At 61.8% G+C, this 17222-nt stretch overlaps 1 protein-coding gene across 1 annotated transcript; it reads left to right on the forward strand.

Annotated features, from left to right (window-relative positions):
* Positions 1 to 10592: 10592 nt before the first annotated feature.
* On the forward strand, positions 10593 to 13544 carry EGR3 (early growth response 3). The gene is made up of 2 exons (XM_086477195.1): positions 10593 to 11368; positions 12493 to 13544. Exons 1-2 carry the CDS (start codon positions 11215 to 11217, stop codon positions 13542 to 13544), a joined length of 1206 nt encoding a protein of 401 aa, XP_086333321.1. The 5' UTR covers positions 10593 to 11214.
* The last annotated feature ends 3678 nt before the right edge of the window (positions 13545 to 17222 follow it).

Here is a 17222-nt window from a genome sequence, read left to right on the forward strand (position 1 = left end):
CTCACCCCTGCATCAGTGCCTGGCTCTGTCCCAGAGCAACCTGTTGCCGATGCGAGAGAGAAAGCAGGTCTGTGCCATCCCCCTCTGGCTCCCTGCACCCAGCTGGCCGCCCTCCCCGACTCCCCGACAGCCAGAGCGGCTATCACTCCGTGCCAGGGGGGAGGTAAACGTGGCCGGGACTTTCCCTCCAGCAGGAAACGGCTGTTTACCTCGCAGGGGCTGAATCGCTCCGGCCGCAGGTCGCAGGGGTCCTGCAAAGCTCTGCCAGCCCCGCCAGAGGGGCGAAGGGGCGAAGGAGGACGCGGGAGTTGGGGTTCCCGGCTCGCCCCAGGCACATGCCGCTGGGTGAAGCTGCAGGACGCGGCGGGAAGGAGAGCAACGAAAAAAAAAAAAGGAAGCTGGGTAACATACCACAACCCAGGGAAAAAAATACAAACCAAGCTGCCCGGCTCGCTGTCGGCGCTAAGATTAGCAGCAGAGGAAATGACACTTAGAGATGTCATGGAAGTCTGCTAAAGTTGGATTTCTCCTTCTCTTTTTCTATACTTACCCTCCGTTGAGGGTGTAATTGGCCCGTTAGGTTAATGCGGAGGGACTGGTGTAAATGAGAGGTCATGCTTTGTTGACATCCTGCAGTCAAACTATAGTCATCCTTTCCTCCCTGCCTTTAATTCCTTGTGGCTGGTGTGTTTATTTTTGGTGGAACGGGAGAGAAAAGGCAATCGGATGTTTATCCTTCTAGGAAATTATCACCATCGTTCTTGGCTTTAATTTGAGCTGGAGATGAGAGGAATTAGAGACACGCGGTGTCTCACTGGTCCGAGCCAGGCTTGCTCTCGCTGGGCATCACCAGCCCAAACTGATCCTCTCCCCGGCGTGTCGCTGATGAGGATGAGGATGGGACAGGGATGGGGATGGAGAAAGGGAGGGGGATCGGGATTGGGATGGGGATGGAGATGGGGATGGAGACGGGGATGGGGATGGGGATGGGGATGGGGATGGGGATGGGGATGGGGATGGAGCTGGAGATGGAGATGAGGATGGGGATGGAGATGGAGGTGGAGGTGGAGATGAGGATGGGGATGAGGATGGGGATGGGGATGGAGATGAGGATGGGGATGGAGATGAGGATGGGGATGGGGATGGGGATGGGGATGGAGATGAGGATGGGGATGGGGATGGAGATGAGGATGGGGATGGAGATGGGGATGGAGATGAGGATGGGGATGGAGATGAGGATGGGGATGAGGATGGGGATGAGGATGGGGATTGGAATGGAACTGGAGATGTGGACAGGGATGGGGATGGGGATGGAGATGTGGACAGGGATGGGGATGGTCCAGAGCAGGAATCTGCCTGGGTGGCTGCAGCAGGCACTGTGGTGGGACAATTCCCTGCCAGGACACCGGACAAGGCACCGCTGGCCTTGCACCGTGTGCCCGGACACACACAGGGCTGCCAACGCACCGCACCGCAGGAGCACCAGCCGGCCCCGAGCCACAGGCTCTCACCTGGGTGCACACAAGGCCTTCACAGCGTGGAAAATATTAATTGTGGGGTTTTTTTGGTTCTCTTTTTGATAGTTTAGAAAGAACGAAGAAAAAAAAAAAAAACAACAAGGAGGAAGCCACGTACAGTCACTTTGTGCTGGTCCCACCCCCTTTATCTCTCCTTCCATTCGCTCACCATGGGTGCAAGAGAGAAAAGAGAAGCTGAGTCTCTTGCTGCCTAAATGTAGAAAGTTTTGCTTCTAAATCAGTTTGTGATGGAAAGGAAATACGTCACGTCCCTGGGGAAGTGGCTGGTTTTCGGCAGCCACAACCCCAGCGCCGAGCGCTGCAATGGAACAGCCCAGCACTGAAATAGCTCCGTGCTCTGTTATTGTCACCGATATAATTTTTTTCTCTGTCTACCTGTGTCATTTTTAGCATCCAGAGGAAGTTTTATTTGTGTTTGTTAGCTCGACTTTCCACTGTCGTGGCTTTTTTGTTTTTTGGTTTTTTTTTTCATTTGAAGGTCCAGGAAGGGAGCAGGAGAAAACAGAGCGGGGTGAGCTCAGGTGTGATGGGCTCGATGGGGTGTAACGTGGTACCCGCGGCACCGCTGGCCTCTCTGCTTGCATCTGCCAGGTGTCCCGGTGTGTGTGCACCAGCCTTGCAGGGCCCCAGGGGACAGAAATGCCACAGGCCCACGGGAGCACACGTTCGCGGGGATTTGGGGGGGCTGTGGCAGCGAGCTGCGGGATGGAGCCAGCTCTGCCCAGGACAGGGTTGGGAGGCGGGTTTGGATGCTTCCAGCTGCTTCCCAGAGCGAACCCACCCCCTCGATGGGATGGCTGAGGAAGGGGGAAGACTTGGTGTCTGAAAAAAACCAGTGAGCTCGTGAAAATTGAACGTTCCTGGTGAGTTATGGCAGCTCCCAGCAGCGCACGGGGGATGTTTCTTTCCAAAACTGGGCTGGAGGCCAAAAGAAGCCCTCGCTAAACTCGATGTCTAAGTCAACAGGGTAATAATTACCTATTTTTAGTGATTATCGAAATAATTACTCTAATGAGAAAAAGTCTCAGCCTCTGGCTCAAGGGGAGGCAGCCCTGGGTCCCATCCCCTGATGGACAGCAGGAGGCATCTCCCCTCCAGTGGGACCGCCCCAGGAAAATGCAGATTTAGGGGCAGGGGATATTAAGGAACAGGGACTGGGGACCAGCCCTTGTACCCCCCCGCCCCCGGCCTCAATGGCACGTGGGGACGACGTGGGGACAAGCCAGTTCTCCAGGAGCAAAGCGATGCCAGGCAGCAGCTCCCCCTCGCACAGGCCCTTGCACAAGAAGGGATTAGCAGGATCAGCTGATGATGATCTAAGCGCATAACTATATCAGCCTGTGAATTAATTAATGATATCTCACTTCATAATGGCTCTATCTGCAGATCTTATGCGCTCCTCAAGCATTCAGTGATTTAAGCCTTGCTGCACCCCCCGGGAAATAGGTCAAGATTGTTAATCCCCATGTGCCGGTGGGAATGCCACGGCACGACGCGGGGATAAACAACGCTGCCCGTTTTGGGTGCCAACGCGGGAGATTTTCCAGGCGAGCTGAGCACCAGCATCCCCACCGTGAAGAGACCGGGCTCTCCGGATCGGCCGTGTGCCGGGTGATGGGCTGGTGGGATGCTCCGGTGGTGCCCAGCGCCGAGCTCCCAGCCCCCAGCCTCGTGCTGGGGACACACGAAGCCCCCAGGGTGGGCGTCCCCCGTGTGCCACGGTGCGTGCACGGGGCTGGTGCCGGCGGTGCGTGCGTGCACCGGGAGCCGGCTGCTCGGCTTCGCCGGTGGCCACGAGGTGCCGGATGCGGCGGACGCCTCCCTGCAGCTCCGTGAGCGGTGACCTGGCAGCCGGGCGGGCCCTGGGAGAGGCAGCCTGGGCTACGGCAGGAATTTAGGGCTCCTGAAGTAATAGGGGAAGGCGGGCGAGGCGAGGATGGGGCCGTGTCCCCACCTCTGCGTGCCCTGCCGGCACCCAGAGGGGCCCGGTGGGCAGCAAGGGGCACGCAGGCCGGTCCTGGCATGACGGTTCCATTAATCAGCGATAATAATTAATTCTTATTGGGCCTCTAAAGTGCTGCATATCATCAGAGGAGCTTTGCAGGGCTGTCTGGAGGAGCCCAGTCCCCCTTGCTGCCCTGTCAGAGGGGTCCAGGCCCCCCCATCCCGCTCGCTGGGGCTGGCCGCGGGTTCAGCCGGGCTCTTGCAGCGCCCCGGGGTGCGACCGCCGGCTGTCGTTGAGGGCAAGCGGCTGCGTGAGGTGCTGCCCTGGATGCCCAGCCGTCCCGTCAAGGGATTCTCAAGAGGGAGAAACTGTGTTGGGGTTTTGTTTCCTCTTCCAAGCTCGCTCTCCGAGTCGGTTTGGGCTGGGTTGGTCCGCACGGAGCCGCGGCGGTGGGAAGCTCACAGCCTCACCCGCTCCGCCGAGAGCACGAGCACCTTCAGATGTGGTTTGCCTCAAACACTCCTTGGTAGGAAAAAAAAAAAAAAAAAAAAAAAAGAAAGGTTTTTTGATACGGTGGTCCCAGACCACCAAAGCTTTGCTCCCGCCCAGAAGCAGCCAGCATCCTCAGCTTGTGCCTGGGTGCCCGGCGCTGCCCTGTTTACTCCTGCCCGTCTGCGGGGTGAGGCAGATGCCTCTCGGGATTTGCATCCAGAGGTGTGGTGGAAGGTGCTGGATGGCTGCACGGCTCTGCCAGCCTCCCCTGCCTGCACCATGGGCAGAGGACGGTCTCACCCCGCAGCCCCCGGCCGGCTTGTCCTCACTTGTCCGTAGCGACTCGCTTCCCATTCCCTCCTCGCAGCCCTGCAGGTCCTCAGCTAACCTCAGATTTCCTCATTGCTAGGAAATGGCTAATTCCCCCCGGGCTGGTTTCAATGGCTGTGCGGATCCCTCGCCTTTGGCCTCTCACCAGTTTCTCCTTCGGTGGTTAAAGCAAAGCCCTGCAGCCCTCGGGAGCAGCGCTTTCCCAGGCTGCACAGCCTTTGGCTTGCCGGGAGGACATCCATCCCCTCACACGGCGTCCTGAGACGGACACCCTGGCCGTGCCGGGCGCAGGATTCACCCCCTGCTCTGGCTTTCCAGAGATCGAGCCCTTTCTCCGGCACAGCCGCTGGATGCGGCAGATTCAGAGAGTCTCTGCCGTGCTTTGGCGCCGGTTGTGCCACGAGCTCCTCTCCCATTAGGGAACCGCTCACGTCTCCAGAGTTGTGTGTCACGGCACAGTGCTCAGAGCTGAAACGCAAGCATCCATTTCCTCTTTTGCTTCTTGTTTTTGGGTTAAAAAAAGCCTTCGTGGTAGCTGCCCACTGGGGCTGCAGCACTTCCCGGTCACTCCGGGGTTCCTGGCCTGGGCCACGATGCCAAGGCTCGTGCTTGTCCCGTAGCCTCAGCCCTGTGCAGCCCCATCTCTGCCAGCTCGGTGCCTGGGCTCTGCTAGCGGTCCTCTGGCTGGAACCCCCATCGTTCCCAGCGGTGCTGCTCCCTCGGGACCGCTTTTCGCTCTGGACCTACTATTTAGTTTTCCTGCTAATCACACTGTCTCCTTATCTCTGGGTCACACTGCGCCAGCCGCCACCGCTATTGTTCCCCTGCTGCGGGCTGGATAATAACAGGAAAGACCTCCGGGCTTGCAAACCAAAACCTGTCTTGGACTTAGATGACCCAGAGGTTCCCGGCTCGCTGGTGCATACGGCCACGTGCCCCTCGCCACCTCAAGCCGGAGTCACCCGCTGTCCCCAGGCCCTGAGAGCAGCGGAAAACCGTGGGATGCTCTTCGGGGTGGCACAGCGCCGCCGGCACGTCCTTGCTGCCGCAGCGCGAGGGTGGCACGGAGAAAGGGATGGCAGAGATGTGGGGACCTGGTGTGTGGGGGGGGTGCTGCTGTGGGTGCTGCCCTGGGATCTCCAGCTGGCTCCCAGTGCTGCCACCTTCAGGGACCGGCTCCGGCCACCCCGCACCCATTTTCCTGCGCAGGGGGTGCCCAGAGCTACCCCAGGTTCGGCAGGGTGGGTTTGCAGCCCCTCTCTGCTCCAAAAAGCCTTCCTCCACACCCCACACACTCCCCTCCCGAGCTTTTCAGGCTGCTGCTGCGCAGGGTGAGGCAGGGCTGAGCTCTCTCTTGCCACAGGGGAAACTGAGGCAGGAAAGCGCCTCCCACAGCCGCCCACGGTGCTCCCGCTGTATCCCGCTGCCTGGCTCCCCCCACCACCACCACCAGCTGCCCCAGGGTTTGGTGTATGGGGACCTTCCTTTTGGGATCGACGCAGCAAAGCCGGCAGCAGCACCCCAGGGTGCCCGTGGGTCCCTTCACCCCCCGACAGAGGAGGGAGGAGGGAGATGACGGTCTCCTTTGCCATGCATATTTCAGCGCGAGTGTTTCTGAATATTTCCGGAGGAGGAGGGTGTGTAGTTTTCACAGGCAAATCAGGAAAACCTAGGTGAGGCGGGAGACGGCGTTGTGGAAGGACGCAGGCTGTGCCGGGAGGGTGTTGGTCCGGGATCAGGAAGGCTGCCCAGCAGTTTCTCCTGGCTGGAGTTCTCCCAGCCAGCGTTTGGCCTGCAGTGAGGATTTCCCACGCCCAACAGCAGCGGAGAAAGTCTCTCCTCCTCCAGAAACTACAGATTACCCTGAATCCCATCCCCTGCCCGTGCTGAGCATCTCTCACGTCCAGGACACGGAGAATATACTGCTGCCGGTGCAACACCTGCCACATCTGGGCAGCTGGTGTTTGCCAGAGGGAGCTGACACCCCCGAAACGCCGTGTCCTGCCCGTGCAACCTCAACCGCTCGCAAACAAAACACTTGCAGACCTGAGAAACTGCGGCGGCTTCATCAGATACCTCCACGACACCCACCTCGTGGTTTGGGTGGCTGAAAGACTTGGGGTTTATTTGTTGCCCTTCTCCAAGCTGCTCGAGAAGAGCTTGTGTTGTCGACCATCCAAGCAGCCGCCTACACACATGGCCCTGGTACAGTCATGCCCAGGGGTAGGAGGCAGGTGACCTTTCAGGTCCCCACCAGCCACACTCTGTTTACGACTCTGTGACCTTACCAGCCCCAGATCTACATCTACAGCAAATCCAAGGGGCTGGGGGGGAAAACCTCCATGTTCTGGTAGTGTAAGTGCCTCAAGCTTCGTGTCTGAGCATCCTCTGTAATCCAGGACCGGAGGCACCACCACGGCGGGTCCCAAAAACCTGAAACCCACAGCCAGGCACCGCGCAGGGCCTCCTGGAGCTCCCGAGACACCGAACTGCACAGTGGGATGATGACGAACACCTTGTCGTGTGCCTCTAAGCCTCGGCTCTGTCCAAGCTCAGCTCTCGGCTCGAGACCACCAGCGAGGTTCAGGCATGACGTTAACGTGACCGAGCATCCCGTTAGCCTCGCCACAAGGCATGAAAACCAGGCTCGTGTTCTCCTCCCTACAAGCACATTTATGCTGCTATCAACGAGGTGAAAAAAACCTGAATAGTTCCTCTTTTAAAAGCCCCGGTGGTCCCCAGAGAGCCGGCGTGCAGCGTGGCCTCTCGCCCCACCGGCCGCACAGCCCGGTGCACCTGCAGGGCTCCCGGCCCGTGAATCACCCGGCCGGTGGCAGGTCACAAGACTGAGAGGAGCGGGGAGAAATCACCCGTCAGCTGACAGCACCCAGGGGTGCCGGCGGGGTTTCAGCACGCCGCGTGGGGGTGGGTGGGCATCTCCCGCTCTCAGCATCGCAGAGGGAGGACGAGGGGCTGGGGGGCGGCGGGAGGTGGGGGCTCTCGGGGCTCGCACGGGCGTTTGCTTCCTTGCTAAGGGGACGCTGCCGGCGCTTTCTCGGCGTGGGTGTTGTAGGGGCTGAGCGTGGCTGGGACGCCGTTAAATAATGTCAGCGCTTGTCCCATCCTCTGCACAGGCAGGTGGGGAGAGCTGAGGTGCAGGGGGGTGGGGGGCCAGGGGCAAAGTGGGTCGGGCTCGCCTGCGCTGCCTGGGCATCCCGGCGTTATCCCTCCCGTTATCTCCGGGGTTAACGAGGAGGCTGGTTCAGGGGCCAGCTCTGCCTTCCTGGCTTTGTCAACAGGACGAGCTTTGGGAGGGGATGGTAAGGGTGGTGTGGGCCACTCCGCATCGGCTTCGAGGAAGGGACCGTGGCATTTCATGCCCACGGATCCACGCTGCGAAATCACGGATGCCAGCGGCGGTTATTTACGTTAGCGAAACACCCCGATCAGGATGGGGCTTGCGTGGCCTGAGAGAGGCGCGTGGCGTGAGCAAAATAAGTAAAAGCTCTCAGCTCTCAGTTGCAGACTCCATCCAGACCGAGCTTTAATTTAAAACCATTCAGAGCATCCCAGGTGAGAATTTCTTTTTTTTTTTTTTTTTTTTTTTTGCTCCCTTTGGGTAAACTACTCGGCTGGGGAAGCTCCAACCCATTAAGCCGAGCTGTAACTAAGCCAGTCCAACCCCCACGCGGCCGTTTTCATGCCAGTCTAAGGCTGCCTCGGTTTATTTTGGCTTAAGGCCGTTCCCCATCAATTGGCATCAAACCACTATTAGTAACTGAGACAGTGTCCGTGCGGGATGAGGCCGTTCTCACAGGCTGGGTTTAGCAGCATGCCTCCCTCCGAGCCCAGCTCCGTGTGTAAACCAGGCCCTGATGACTCAGGAGCTTTGAACCAGGCTTAAACCTCGCCGCGAGGGGTTGGGGCGTTATCGCTGCACCCACAGCCCCAGCTGCCCCGATTCGGCTGGGGGGGGGGGGGACGGCTGCGTTCCCAGTGGGGAGCAGGTGCCATTGGGCCATGGGGGGCGGGTGTGGAGCGCACGGGTGCACGTTCCCACGCCCGTGGCACCGTCACCCGTGGTGCAAGGTGGGGGGTGCAGATACCCACCCGGGTCAATATGAGCCAAACATGGGGCTGGGCTGCCTGGCACCCGTGGGGATGGCTCTGTGGCGGGGCAAGAAGCCGGGCCAGTGCCTGCTTGCTCCGGCACAGCCATTCCCAAGTGAAGCCTCGCCAGTATGTCCCAGTAAACCCTCACTCCCTCCACTATAGAGTCTGGAGGAACTGGAGAGGGTGGTGAGGAACTGGAGAGGGTGGTAATGGTGTTGCTCGATTTTTTTGGGGCGGGGGGGGGGGGAAGCCCCTGCTCTGATCTGCGTGGGGCCGTGGGAGCCGAACACGCAGCGGGGACCCCGCAGCATCCTCAGCCCCGCGCTCCGACCGTGGGAACGCGCTGATGGGGAAAAGGGGGGTGGCTGGGGGCGGGGGGGGGGGGCTCAGTAGGACCCCAACACACACACACACACACACACGCCCCCGGCTCGGGGCGGTGCTGCCCCGGGAGGTGCGGGCGGTGGATCCCCCCCCCCTCCCGCGCTCCGCGCCCCGCCGCGCAGCGCTCCGCACCTCCCCAGCGCCGGGAGCACCGGAACCGGCGGCCAAAGAAGGCAGCGGAGGCGGGGCCGGATCCAGACCTTGTTTGGTGCTTCCCCTCGGCCGCCCGCCCGCCGCCGCCCCGCTCCATCCACCCCTTCCCCACCCCGCACCCCCCCCCGCCCCGCACCGCTGCCGCCGCCGCCGCGCTCCCCCGGGCCGCGCCGGGCCACGGGCGGGGCGGGCGGGGGGGGGGGGGGGGCTGCGTCTAGATGGGTGCAGCGAGGGGGGGGGGGGGGTGGTGTGTAAATAGAGGGGGGTGCAAGAGAAGGGGAGCGCCCTGCAAAGGATGGTGGGGGGAGATAGGTGCAAGCGATGGGGCGAGGGGTGCTTTGCGAAGGATGGGGGGGGCTCTGTGCAGGGTGAGGGGGGGGTTTCTGCGCAGTGTGTGGGGGGGGTCGTCTGCACAGGGTGGGGGTGCTTCCAAGGAAAGCGGGGTCCTGCGATGGATGGGTGCCGCTGCAATGGATGGGGGGGGGGGGCTGCAGTGGATGGGGGGCTTTGAAGTGCAAGGGGGGGGGGGGGGCTGAAATGGATAGAGCACACGGGACACCACACCACACCACCCCGTACTCACAAACAGGCCACCGTGGAGCCTTCGCTGCCCCCCACTCCCAGTACACGCCCGCCCCCCTCCCAGAGCACCGCAGCATCCCCCACACCCCGAGGCTCCTGGCACCGCAAGGTGAAAGTCCTAGCGCCTCGCAGCACCGGTCCCCTCCTCCCCAGCCCCCCCCCCCCCCCCCCCCCCCCCCGCCTCCCATCAGCACCCCGGTTCCCCCCTCCTCCTCCTCCTCCCCGCAGCCAGTGCCCGGTCCCCTCCAGCTGCAGCACTCCCGTAGCACGGATTTCACTCCCATTGCAAAGCCGGCCCTGCAGGAATTGGGTAAGTGGAGCTATTGCAACACAGCATTTTTCCATACATTTGCTATATAACTCGGAGGGTTTTAAAGATAGCATCAGTTGGCACACTTAGCACGAAACCACCTAATTACTGACGCCTTGGAAGTGCCAAACTTTTAAAAGGGGGGGAGGTGAGGTTAAAAATCACAGGCGACCAACAAGTGTTACCTGTTTTCAAGTATTCAAAGCACTGCTCTCCACGGGACCCGGGGCATGGGGAGGGGGGCAGCGCGGTGCGAAGCCATCTCCTCCGCCACCACTAGCTAGGGAGGGAATTTTCGGCAGCTCCAGCGCTTTCCCCGCTGACCCTCCCCACCAAACTCCAGGCTCTGCCTGGCGCTGTGGGTTTTTTTCCCCTCCGCACATCTCCCATCCCGCTTCCCCTGGGCTGCGGGATGGGGTTTGGGGCCGGTTCCCCACCACCACCCCTCTCCAGAGAGCGGAGGTGGTGATGGGGTCAAATCTCCAGGTAAGCGCCTGTCTCTGAGCATCCCCCGGGGGGGATGCAGGGCACGGCAGGGGACGGGCTCCCCCCTGCTCCTTCCCGGGAGACCGATCCGGGCTGGGAGGGCTGGAGCCGCCGGTACCTGCCCTCCGCGGGGAGGGTGGGGGGGACGGGGACACGGCATCGCTCGGCGAGGGGGGGAAAGAGTGAGTGCCGAGGGGGAGACCCCCCGCCCGGTGGAGCGTACCGATGCCCGGTGCGGGATACCCGGGACCGCTCTCCCCGTTGCCCGGTACCGCGCACGCCGGCCCCGCTTCCTGCTTTCTAATGTTCCATTGTGCGGAGCTTCCATTGTGACGTCTCGGCCTCGGCTCGGCTTTGTCTGTCCATATATGGGCAGCTACGTCACGGAGCGCTCCCGCCGCCCGGATAAATGGGCTGCGGAGTCCCCGGCGGAGCAGTCGGGCGGCAGCGAGGGAACCTGCGAGCGGAGCCGAGCGCGGGAGGGAGCGGGGATCAAGAGGGGGGGGGGGGGGGGGGAAAGAACCGAGGAGCGAGCGAGCGAACGAGAGGAGGGGTTAAATCCTCCCACCCGCTTCTACAACCACATCTGCCAGCCAGATCGGCCCCCCCCCCCCCCTCCCCTCCTCCTCCCCCCCCCCCCCTCGAGGAAACACCACCAGGGACCCCACGGAGGACCGCACCACCCCCCCCCCCGCGCCCCCTCCTCCGCGGCCACCCCCCCACCCCCTCACCCCCCTCCTCCTCCTCCCCCCCCCCCCCCCCCGCCCCCGCCCCAACTTTTTCTCTTGCATGATTTCCCTCGCACGGATTTGCCACTCGGATGTTGTTTCCTCGGGAGCTGAGCTCGGAGCCACGTTGAACCAGCCTTTTCCTCCAGTGCTATGACAGGCAAACTACTGGAGAAGCTGCCGGGGACCATGAACACTTTGATGAACCAATTGCCTGACAATCTGTACCCAGAGGAGATCCCCAACTCTTTGAATATCTTCTCCAGCACCAGCGACTCGGTGGCTCACTACAACCAGATGGCTGCAGGTAAGAGGGGAGGTGGGGGGGGGGGGGGGGGGAAGGAAAATGGGGAGAAGGGGAGGCGGAGGTGGGGGGGGGAGCCGGTGGGGCGAGGAGGAGGACGCTGTGGGTAGGGTGTCATGGAGCCTCGGAGGGAAGGGAAGCGCTGGGGCTGGGGAGCGTCTCCCCCCACCACTACCCCCCCCGCACCCACCCACCCCTTTCCTCGCCGTGGCTCCGCACGATCGCTGCAGGGCTCCGCCGAGCGCTGCTGCTGCCGAGCCGCCGCCGCAGGTACGGGGACGGCGGCCGGGCTCCGTGGGGAGGAGGAGGAGGAGGAGGAAGAGGACACGGCAAAGGCTGCGGGGGGGGGGGGACGTGTGGGAGGAAGGCCAGGCCCCCATCACCACCACCCTGTGCCGGGATCCGCACGGGTGCGGAGGCACCGCGGACGCGCGTGGCCGTGGCGGCCGCCCCCCCCCCCCCCCCCCCCAATCCCCAACCCCGCAGCGGCAGCGTGGGCTCCCAGGGACGCGGCGCCGACTTTCCCCGGAGCGCGGGGCTGGGTGGATGGGGAAGGGGGGGGACCACACACACACACACATGGGGGGGGGGCTCCTTGCGTGTCCCCGCTCCCACCCGGAGCCTCGCCGGGGCTAAACCCACTCCCCCCACCCCTCCAATTCCCCGTGTTTTTCCTCGCCGGGGCTCGGCGCAGGGAAGGCGGCGAGTCGGTAACGGCGTCGGCGGCCGCAACCGGCTCCGCGGAGTGCCCAGCGCTACCGGGGGCTGGACGGGGAGGAAGCCTACCTGTAGCCGCAGGTACCTCCTTCCCCCCGGCCCCACCTGCGTGGGGTGTTGTCGTCCCCTCCCCCGCCCCAACCCACCCCCCCCCCCAAACCGCCACCACCGGGGCAGCCCGGGATCGCTCCCCGCGGGGGGCGGCAGCTCCGGCCCCGCATCGCCGGGACCCTCGGCAGCCAGCGCCGCAGTAGAGGCGGAGAGTGGGGGGAAGCAGAAAGGGGTAGGAGGGAGCCGGGGGGGCCCGGCGTATCCCCGGTGCATCCCCGGTGGCCCCCCCTTTCCCCCCCTCGGCGGGGCGGCGCGGCCCTCCCGGCTCACCCTGCCCCGTTTCTCTCGCACTTTTGCAGATAATGTTATGGACATTGGCTTAGCGAACGAAAAGGCCGGTCAGGAACTGTCCTCCTATTCGGGGACTTTTCAACCCGCTCCGGGCAACAAGACTGTCACCTACCTGGGGAAATTCGCTTTCGACTCGCCCTCCAACTGGTGCCAGGACAACATCATCAGCCTGATGAGCGCGGGAATCCTGGGGGTACCACCGTCCTCGGGTGCGCTCACCAGCACGCAGAGCTCGGCGGGCAGCATGGGGCCGCCGCAGGGCGAGGTGGACCAGATGTACCCCGCACTGCCGCCCTACTCCTCCTGCAGTGACCTCTACCCGGAGCCCGTCTCCTTCCACGACCCCCAGAGCAACCCCGGCCTCACCTACTCCCCCCAGGATTACCAGGCGGCCAAGCCCGCCTTGGACAGCAACCTCTTCCCCATGATCCCAGACTATAACCTCTACCACCACCCCAACGACATGGGCACCATCACGGAGCACAAACCCTTCCAGAGCTTGGACCCCATCCGCGTCAACCCGCCCCCTATCACCCCGCTGGAGACCATCAAGGCCTTCAAGGACAAGCAGATCCACCCGGGTTTCGGGGGGCTGCCGCAGCCACCCCTCACCCTCAAGCCCATCCGACCCCGCAAGTATCCCAACCGGCCCAGCAAGACGCCGCTCCACGAGCGGCCCCACGCCTGCCCCGCCGAGGGTTGCGACCGCCGCTTCTCCCGCTCCGACGAGCTCACCCGCCACCTCCGCATCCACACGGGCCACAAGCCCTTCCAGTGCCGCATCTGCATGCGGAGCTTCAGCCGCAGCGACCACCTCACCACCCACATCCGCACCCACACCGGCGAGAAACCCTTCGCCTGCGAGTTCTGCGGCCGCAAGTTCGCCCGCTCCGACGAGCGCAAGCGGCACGCCAAGATCCACCTCAAGCAGAAGGAGAAGAAGGCCGAGAAGGGCTCGGCCGGGCAACCCCCCGCCGCGCCCCCCGCCGCCGCCGCCGCCGTCGTCGCCACCACCTCGCCCCCCGTCGCCCTCGCCCCCGCCGTCACCACGTGCGCTTGAGGGACCGCGGGGGGCGGCGCAGTGGCACCCCCTTCTCCTCCTTCCCCCCTTTGCTCTCCGCACCGCTCTGTGGGGGGGTCCCTGGGGTGGCCTCGCCCCCCCCCCCCCCTCGGGGTTTAGGATGCCGGGGGGGCTGCGCTGCATGAGGTCCGCTCTGCCCGCACCCGGATTGCCCGGGTCCAGGCTGCCCACACCCGGATCCTGCCTGCACTTGGATCGACAGGACCCCGGCTGCCTGTACCTGCACTGCCCGCACCCGGGCTGCCCGCACCCGGATTGCCCGGACCTGCACTGCCCGCACCCGGGCTGCCCGCACCCGGATTGCCCGCACCCGCACTGCCCGGATCCCGGCTTCACCCGGATCCCTGCTGCCCGTACCCCGGCTACCCGCTGCCCTCACCCGGATTACCCGCACCGCCCGGATCCCGGCTGCCCGTACCCGGATTGCCCAGACCCGGATTACCCGGATCCGGCTCTCCCGGCTCCAGCCTGCCTGGATCCCGCATCTCTCGCACCACCCCGCATCTCCCGGATCCCTCCTGCCCGCACCCAGCTTGGCCCGGATCCCGGCTGTCCCGGCTTGTAGATCCCTGGGATCCCGGCTGACCTGGATCCCAGGTACCCACATCCCACTCGCCCGACTCCCCCGGGTTTGGGGGAGGAGGAGGGGGGAGTTAGGCTGGACAGGATCGGACCCTCCTGGTTTCCCCCCCCCCACCCCCTCGCCCGGTTCCCCGGGGGTTTGGGTTCGCCTGGATCCGACCCCTGCGGGCGGGGAGGGATGGAGGGATGGAGCCGCTCCGGCTCCTCTCCGCCCGGCTCCGGCCCCCTGGGCCTCCCCTCCCCTGGAGTCGGTCGCCCCCTCCCCACCCCAAGCACCGGTTCCCCCCGCGGCGGAGGTAAGCGGGCTCGGGCACATCCCCCCCCCCCAACAAGCCGGGCTGGCGGGGCGGGGGGCGGCTCTGCGGGTCCTCCGCAACTTCGGGGGGCGGCGGGGAGTGATGTCCCGGCAGCAGCTTTTGGGTTTGTTTGGGTTTTTTTTTTCTTTTTTTTTTTTTCTTTTTTTTTTTTTTTTTTCTTCCAGCAGAAGGGAAATTCTTTACAGAAATGCAGAATAAAACCCCCAGTATTTTGCTGAATACTTTTTATAATGTGAGATATTTTTATTTTATTTTATTTGGTCACTTTAAAACAACCAACCAACTACGGAGGAGAAAAATCAATTAGTCCTCTATTTTTTTTTTTTTTTCTTTCTCCTTCTGGTATGTGCATGTCATTGCATGACTGCTCTGATTTTTTTCTTCTTTTGTTTTAATAAAACTGTGCTCAGACATTTAAGCTAAACTAAGCAAAAATAATAATGACTTAAAAAAAAAAAAATCTTTGTTGCCAAAAGGTCGTGCTATCCAGGTTTGATGTCTGCATGTGAAAAAAAAAAAAAAACATTAAAAACGTACAAAAAATAAAGAGAAGAGAAAGAATGCAGTCTAATTTATGTGAACCGAAAGGAACAAAAAAAAAAAAAAAACCACAATCAGGTTTAACCACACAAACCTAAGGGAATGATATTTTTTGAAAGACTTTTGTATAAAGTTGAGTACTTAGAGAAAAAAAAAATCATACCAGATGTAATATATTTTGTGGATGTTTTTATTTCTTGGATTTATAGTACCTTATACTAAGGTTAAAAAAAAAAATTATGCTTGATATTGTGAAAAGGTGATAATTTTCACACACATTTCATTTGCTCATTTGTCATGTTGTAATGCAAATATGATAGTTAATGCATACAGCATTTTTAAGGGAAAAAATCAGAAATATTGAACTGATGTATTGTTGTACCATTTGCACTGTGAGCAAATGCTAATGCAGTAAATATATTGTGTTTGCTGACAATCAAAATCTGTAGTAAATATCTTTATTTTACCTTGCTTAAAAAAGGTCTATATTGGTTTGGAAAACAAAAAAAAAGTCTCTAATATGTAAGGGGGGCGTTGAGATGTGCAGGACGGTGGGCGCTGTGCCTCTTTACGGGCGACTTTGAAACCTGTTTGTACATTTTTTTCTAGTGCTGTAATTTCTTAAATATCTTCTTTTTTTTTTTTTTTTTGGTATGATTTTTTTTAAAAAATAACCCAAATAACCTTTTCTCAGCCCCCCCCTCTCCTTCAGTTCTGTTCGCAGGACGGCGTGGTGAGACCAGCTGCCCACGACGCCGGGTGACCCCGAAGGCGACCGGCTCCGTCCTTGCGTCCCCCCCCTCCCTTATCCCAGCCGCGTGGGGACAGGGGTGCGTCCCAAAGTCCCCCCCCAAAACCTCCGCATCCTCCGTTTGCCCTTGACCTCGCGTCTTATTTTTGTTCCCCCGCTCGCGCCGTCGTCGCCGCCGCCGCCGCCGCCTTGACCCCGTCACCATTTTGCCGGCGGCTTTCGCCGGGTTGTGTCTGTCGGATCACGGTGGGCGAAAGAGGATCGCGCCGCTTCAGCCGGTAATGCCCCCGCGCCTTTCGCCGGCCAAAGCACCGCAGGTACTTTGGGGATTTTTGCCAGGCCGGGTCGCTCGGGTTAAAAATAACCCACCGGGTTTCAGAGTCGGTGCTTGTACGGGCGCGAGGGACAGGCGGGAGAAGGAGCAGGGCGAGGAGGCTGGATGTTTGGAGTGTGGCGGCCTGTGATGGTTAAATCCTTCCCCGGCGATGGGGCTGGAGCCCTGGGACGGTGCTGGAGGTGAAAGCTGGAGGATGCTGAGGGGCTGGGCGTCCCTTGGTCCGTGTGGGTCCAGCTCTCCTGGGCTGGAGCATGATTGGAGTGGTTGAGCATCCCGCAAGCTTCCCAGTTTCCCCAGGGCTCGCCGGCGGTGCCGGTGGCTGGCGTTGGCACCGCGGTCTTTCTCGGCATTCCCAGGGTGTGGAGGTACCGGCGCCGCCGTCCGATTTCCTTCTTGCCTTTGGATTTGCACCCGCAGCCAGGCCCCGGAGGAGCTGCTGCTCCTGCCAGGCCAGGGCAGCTCGGCCTGTCCCTGGGGTTTCGCTGAGCTGCCTGGCTTGGAGAGGCTTTAATTTTGGGGAGAACCCAAGGGCAGACGGTGCCCGGAGTGGCTGCTTGGTGACTCAGGGCACGCCTGGCCCAGCCAGGGATGGCATCTCCTGGTGGGGGAATCGGCTTTGGAGCCCATGGGTGCTCCACCGCTTGGGATCCTGCGTCCCAGAGCGGATTCCCGGGCGGTCGAGCCTTTGGTGACCACGAAGACGAGGCCGGAGCGGCTGCCGCCTGCGGTGTGGGGTCGGGGCGAGCTGGGGCTGCCCTCCCCTCGGTGCTCTTGAGCATCTCGGAGGTCCTGCAGCGGCTGAGGGCTGCGTGTTGGAGCTGCGGGTCCCCGCGGTGTCCCCTCGAGGTGGATGAGCAGGAGCCGGAGCCGCCACGGACACAGCCAAGGGTGTGGGGAGAGGCGCCACAGCCCCCAGCATCGTCTGAGAGCGCCGCGGTGGTGGTGGTGGTGGTGGTGGTGGTTGCGCCCGTCTCCACCAGTGGCTTGTGCTGGAAGATGTTGGAGACGCTGGGCACGGGCAGGCAGTGGCACAGCAAGGGCTGCCGGGAGATGCCACGCCAGTTATCACCGTGCCACGACGAGGAGCCACCCAACGTCACTCCAACGCTTCGCTGCGGGTGAGGAGGAGG

Source organism: Leptosomus discolor, chromosome 23 (assembly GCF_034619465.1).
Source record: "Leptosomus discolor isolate bLepDis1 chromosome 23, bLepDis1.hap2, whole genome shotgun sequence".
Classification (NCBI taxonomy): Eukaryota; Metazoa; Chordata; class Aves; order Leptosomiformes; family Leptosomidae; genus Leptosomus; species Leptosomus discolor.

Excerpts from the sequence above, each read along its gene's own strand:
- EGR3 (XM_086477195.1), top strand. The coding sequence starts at position 11,215 with ATGACAGGCAAACTACTGGAGAAGCTGCCGGGGACCATGAACACTTTG. Across the intron at positions 11,369-12,492 it reads CTACAACCAGATGGCTGCAG|ATAATGTTATGGACATTGGC; the intron begins GTAAGAGGGGAG and ends GCACTTTTGCAG.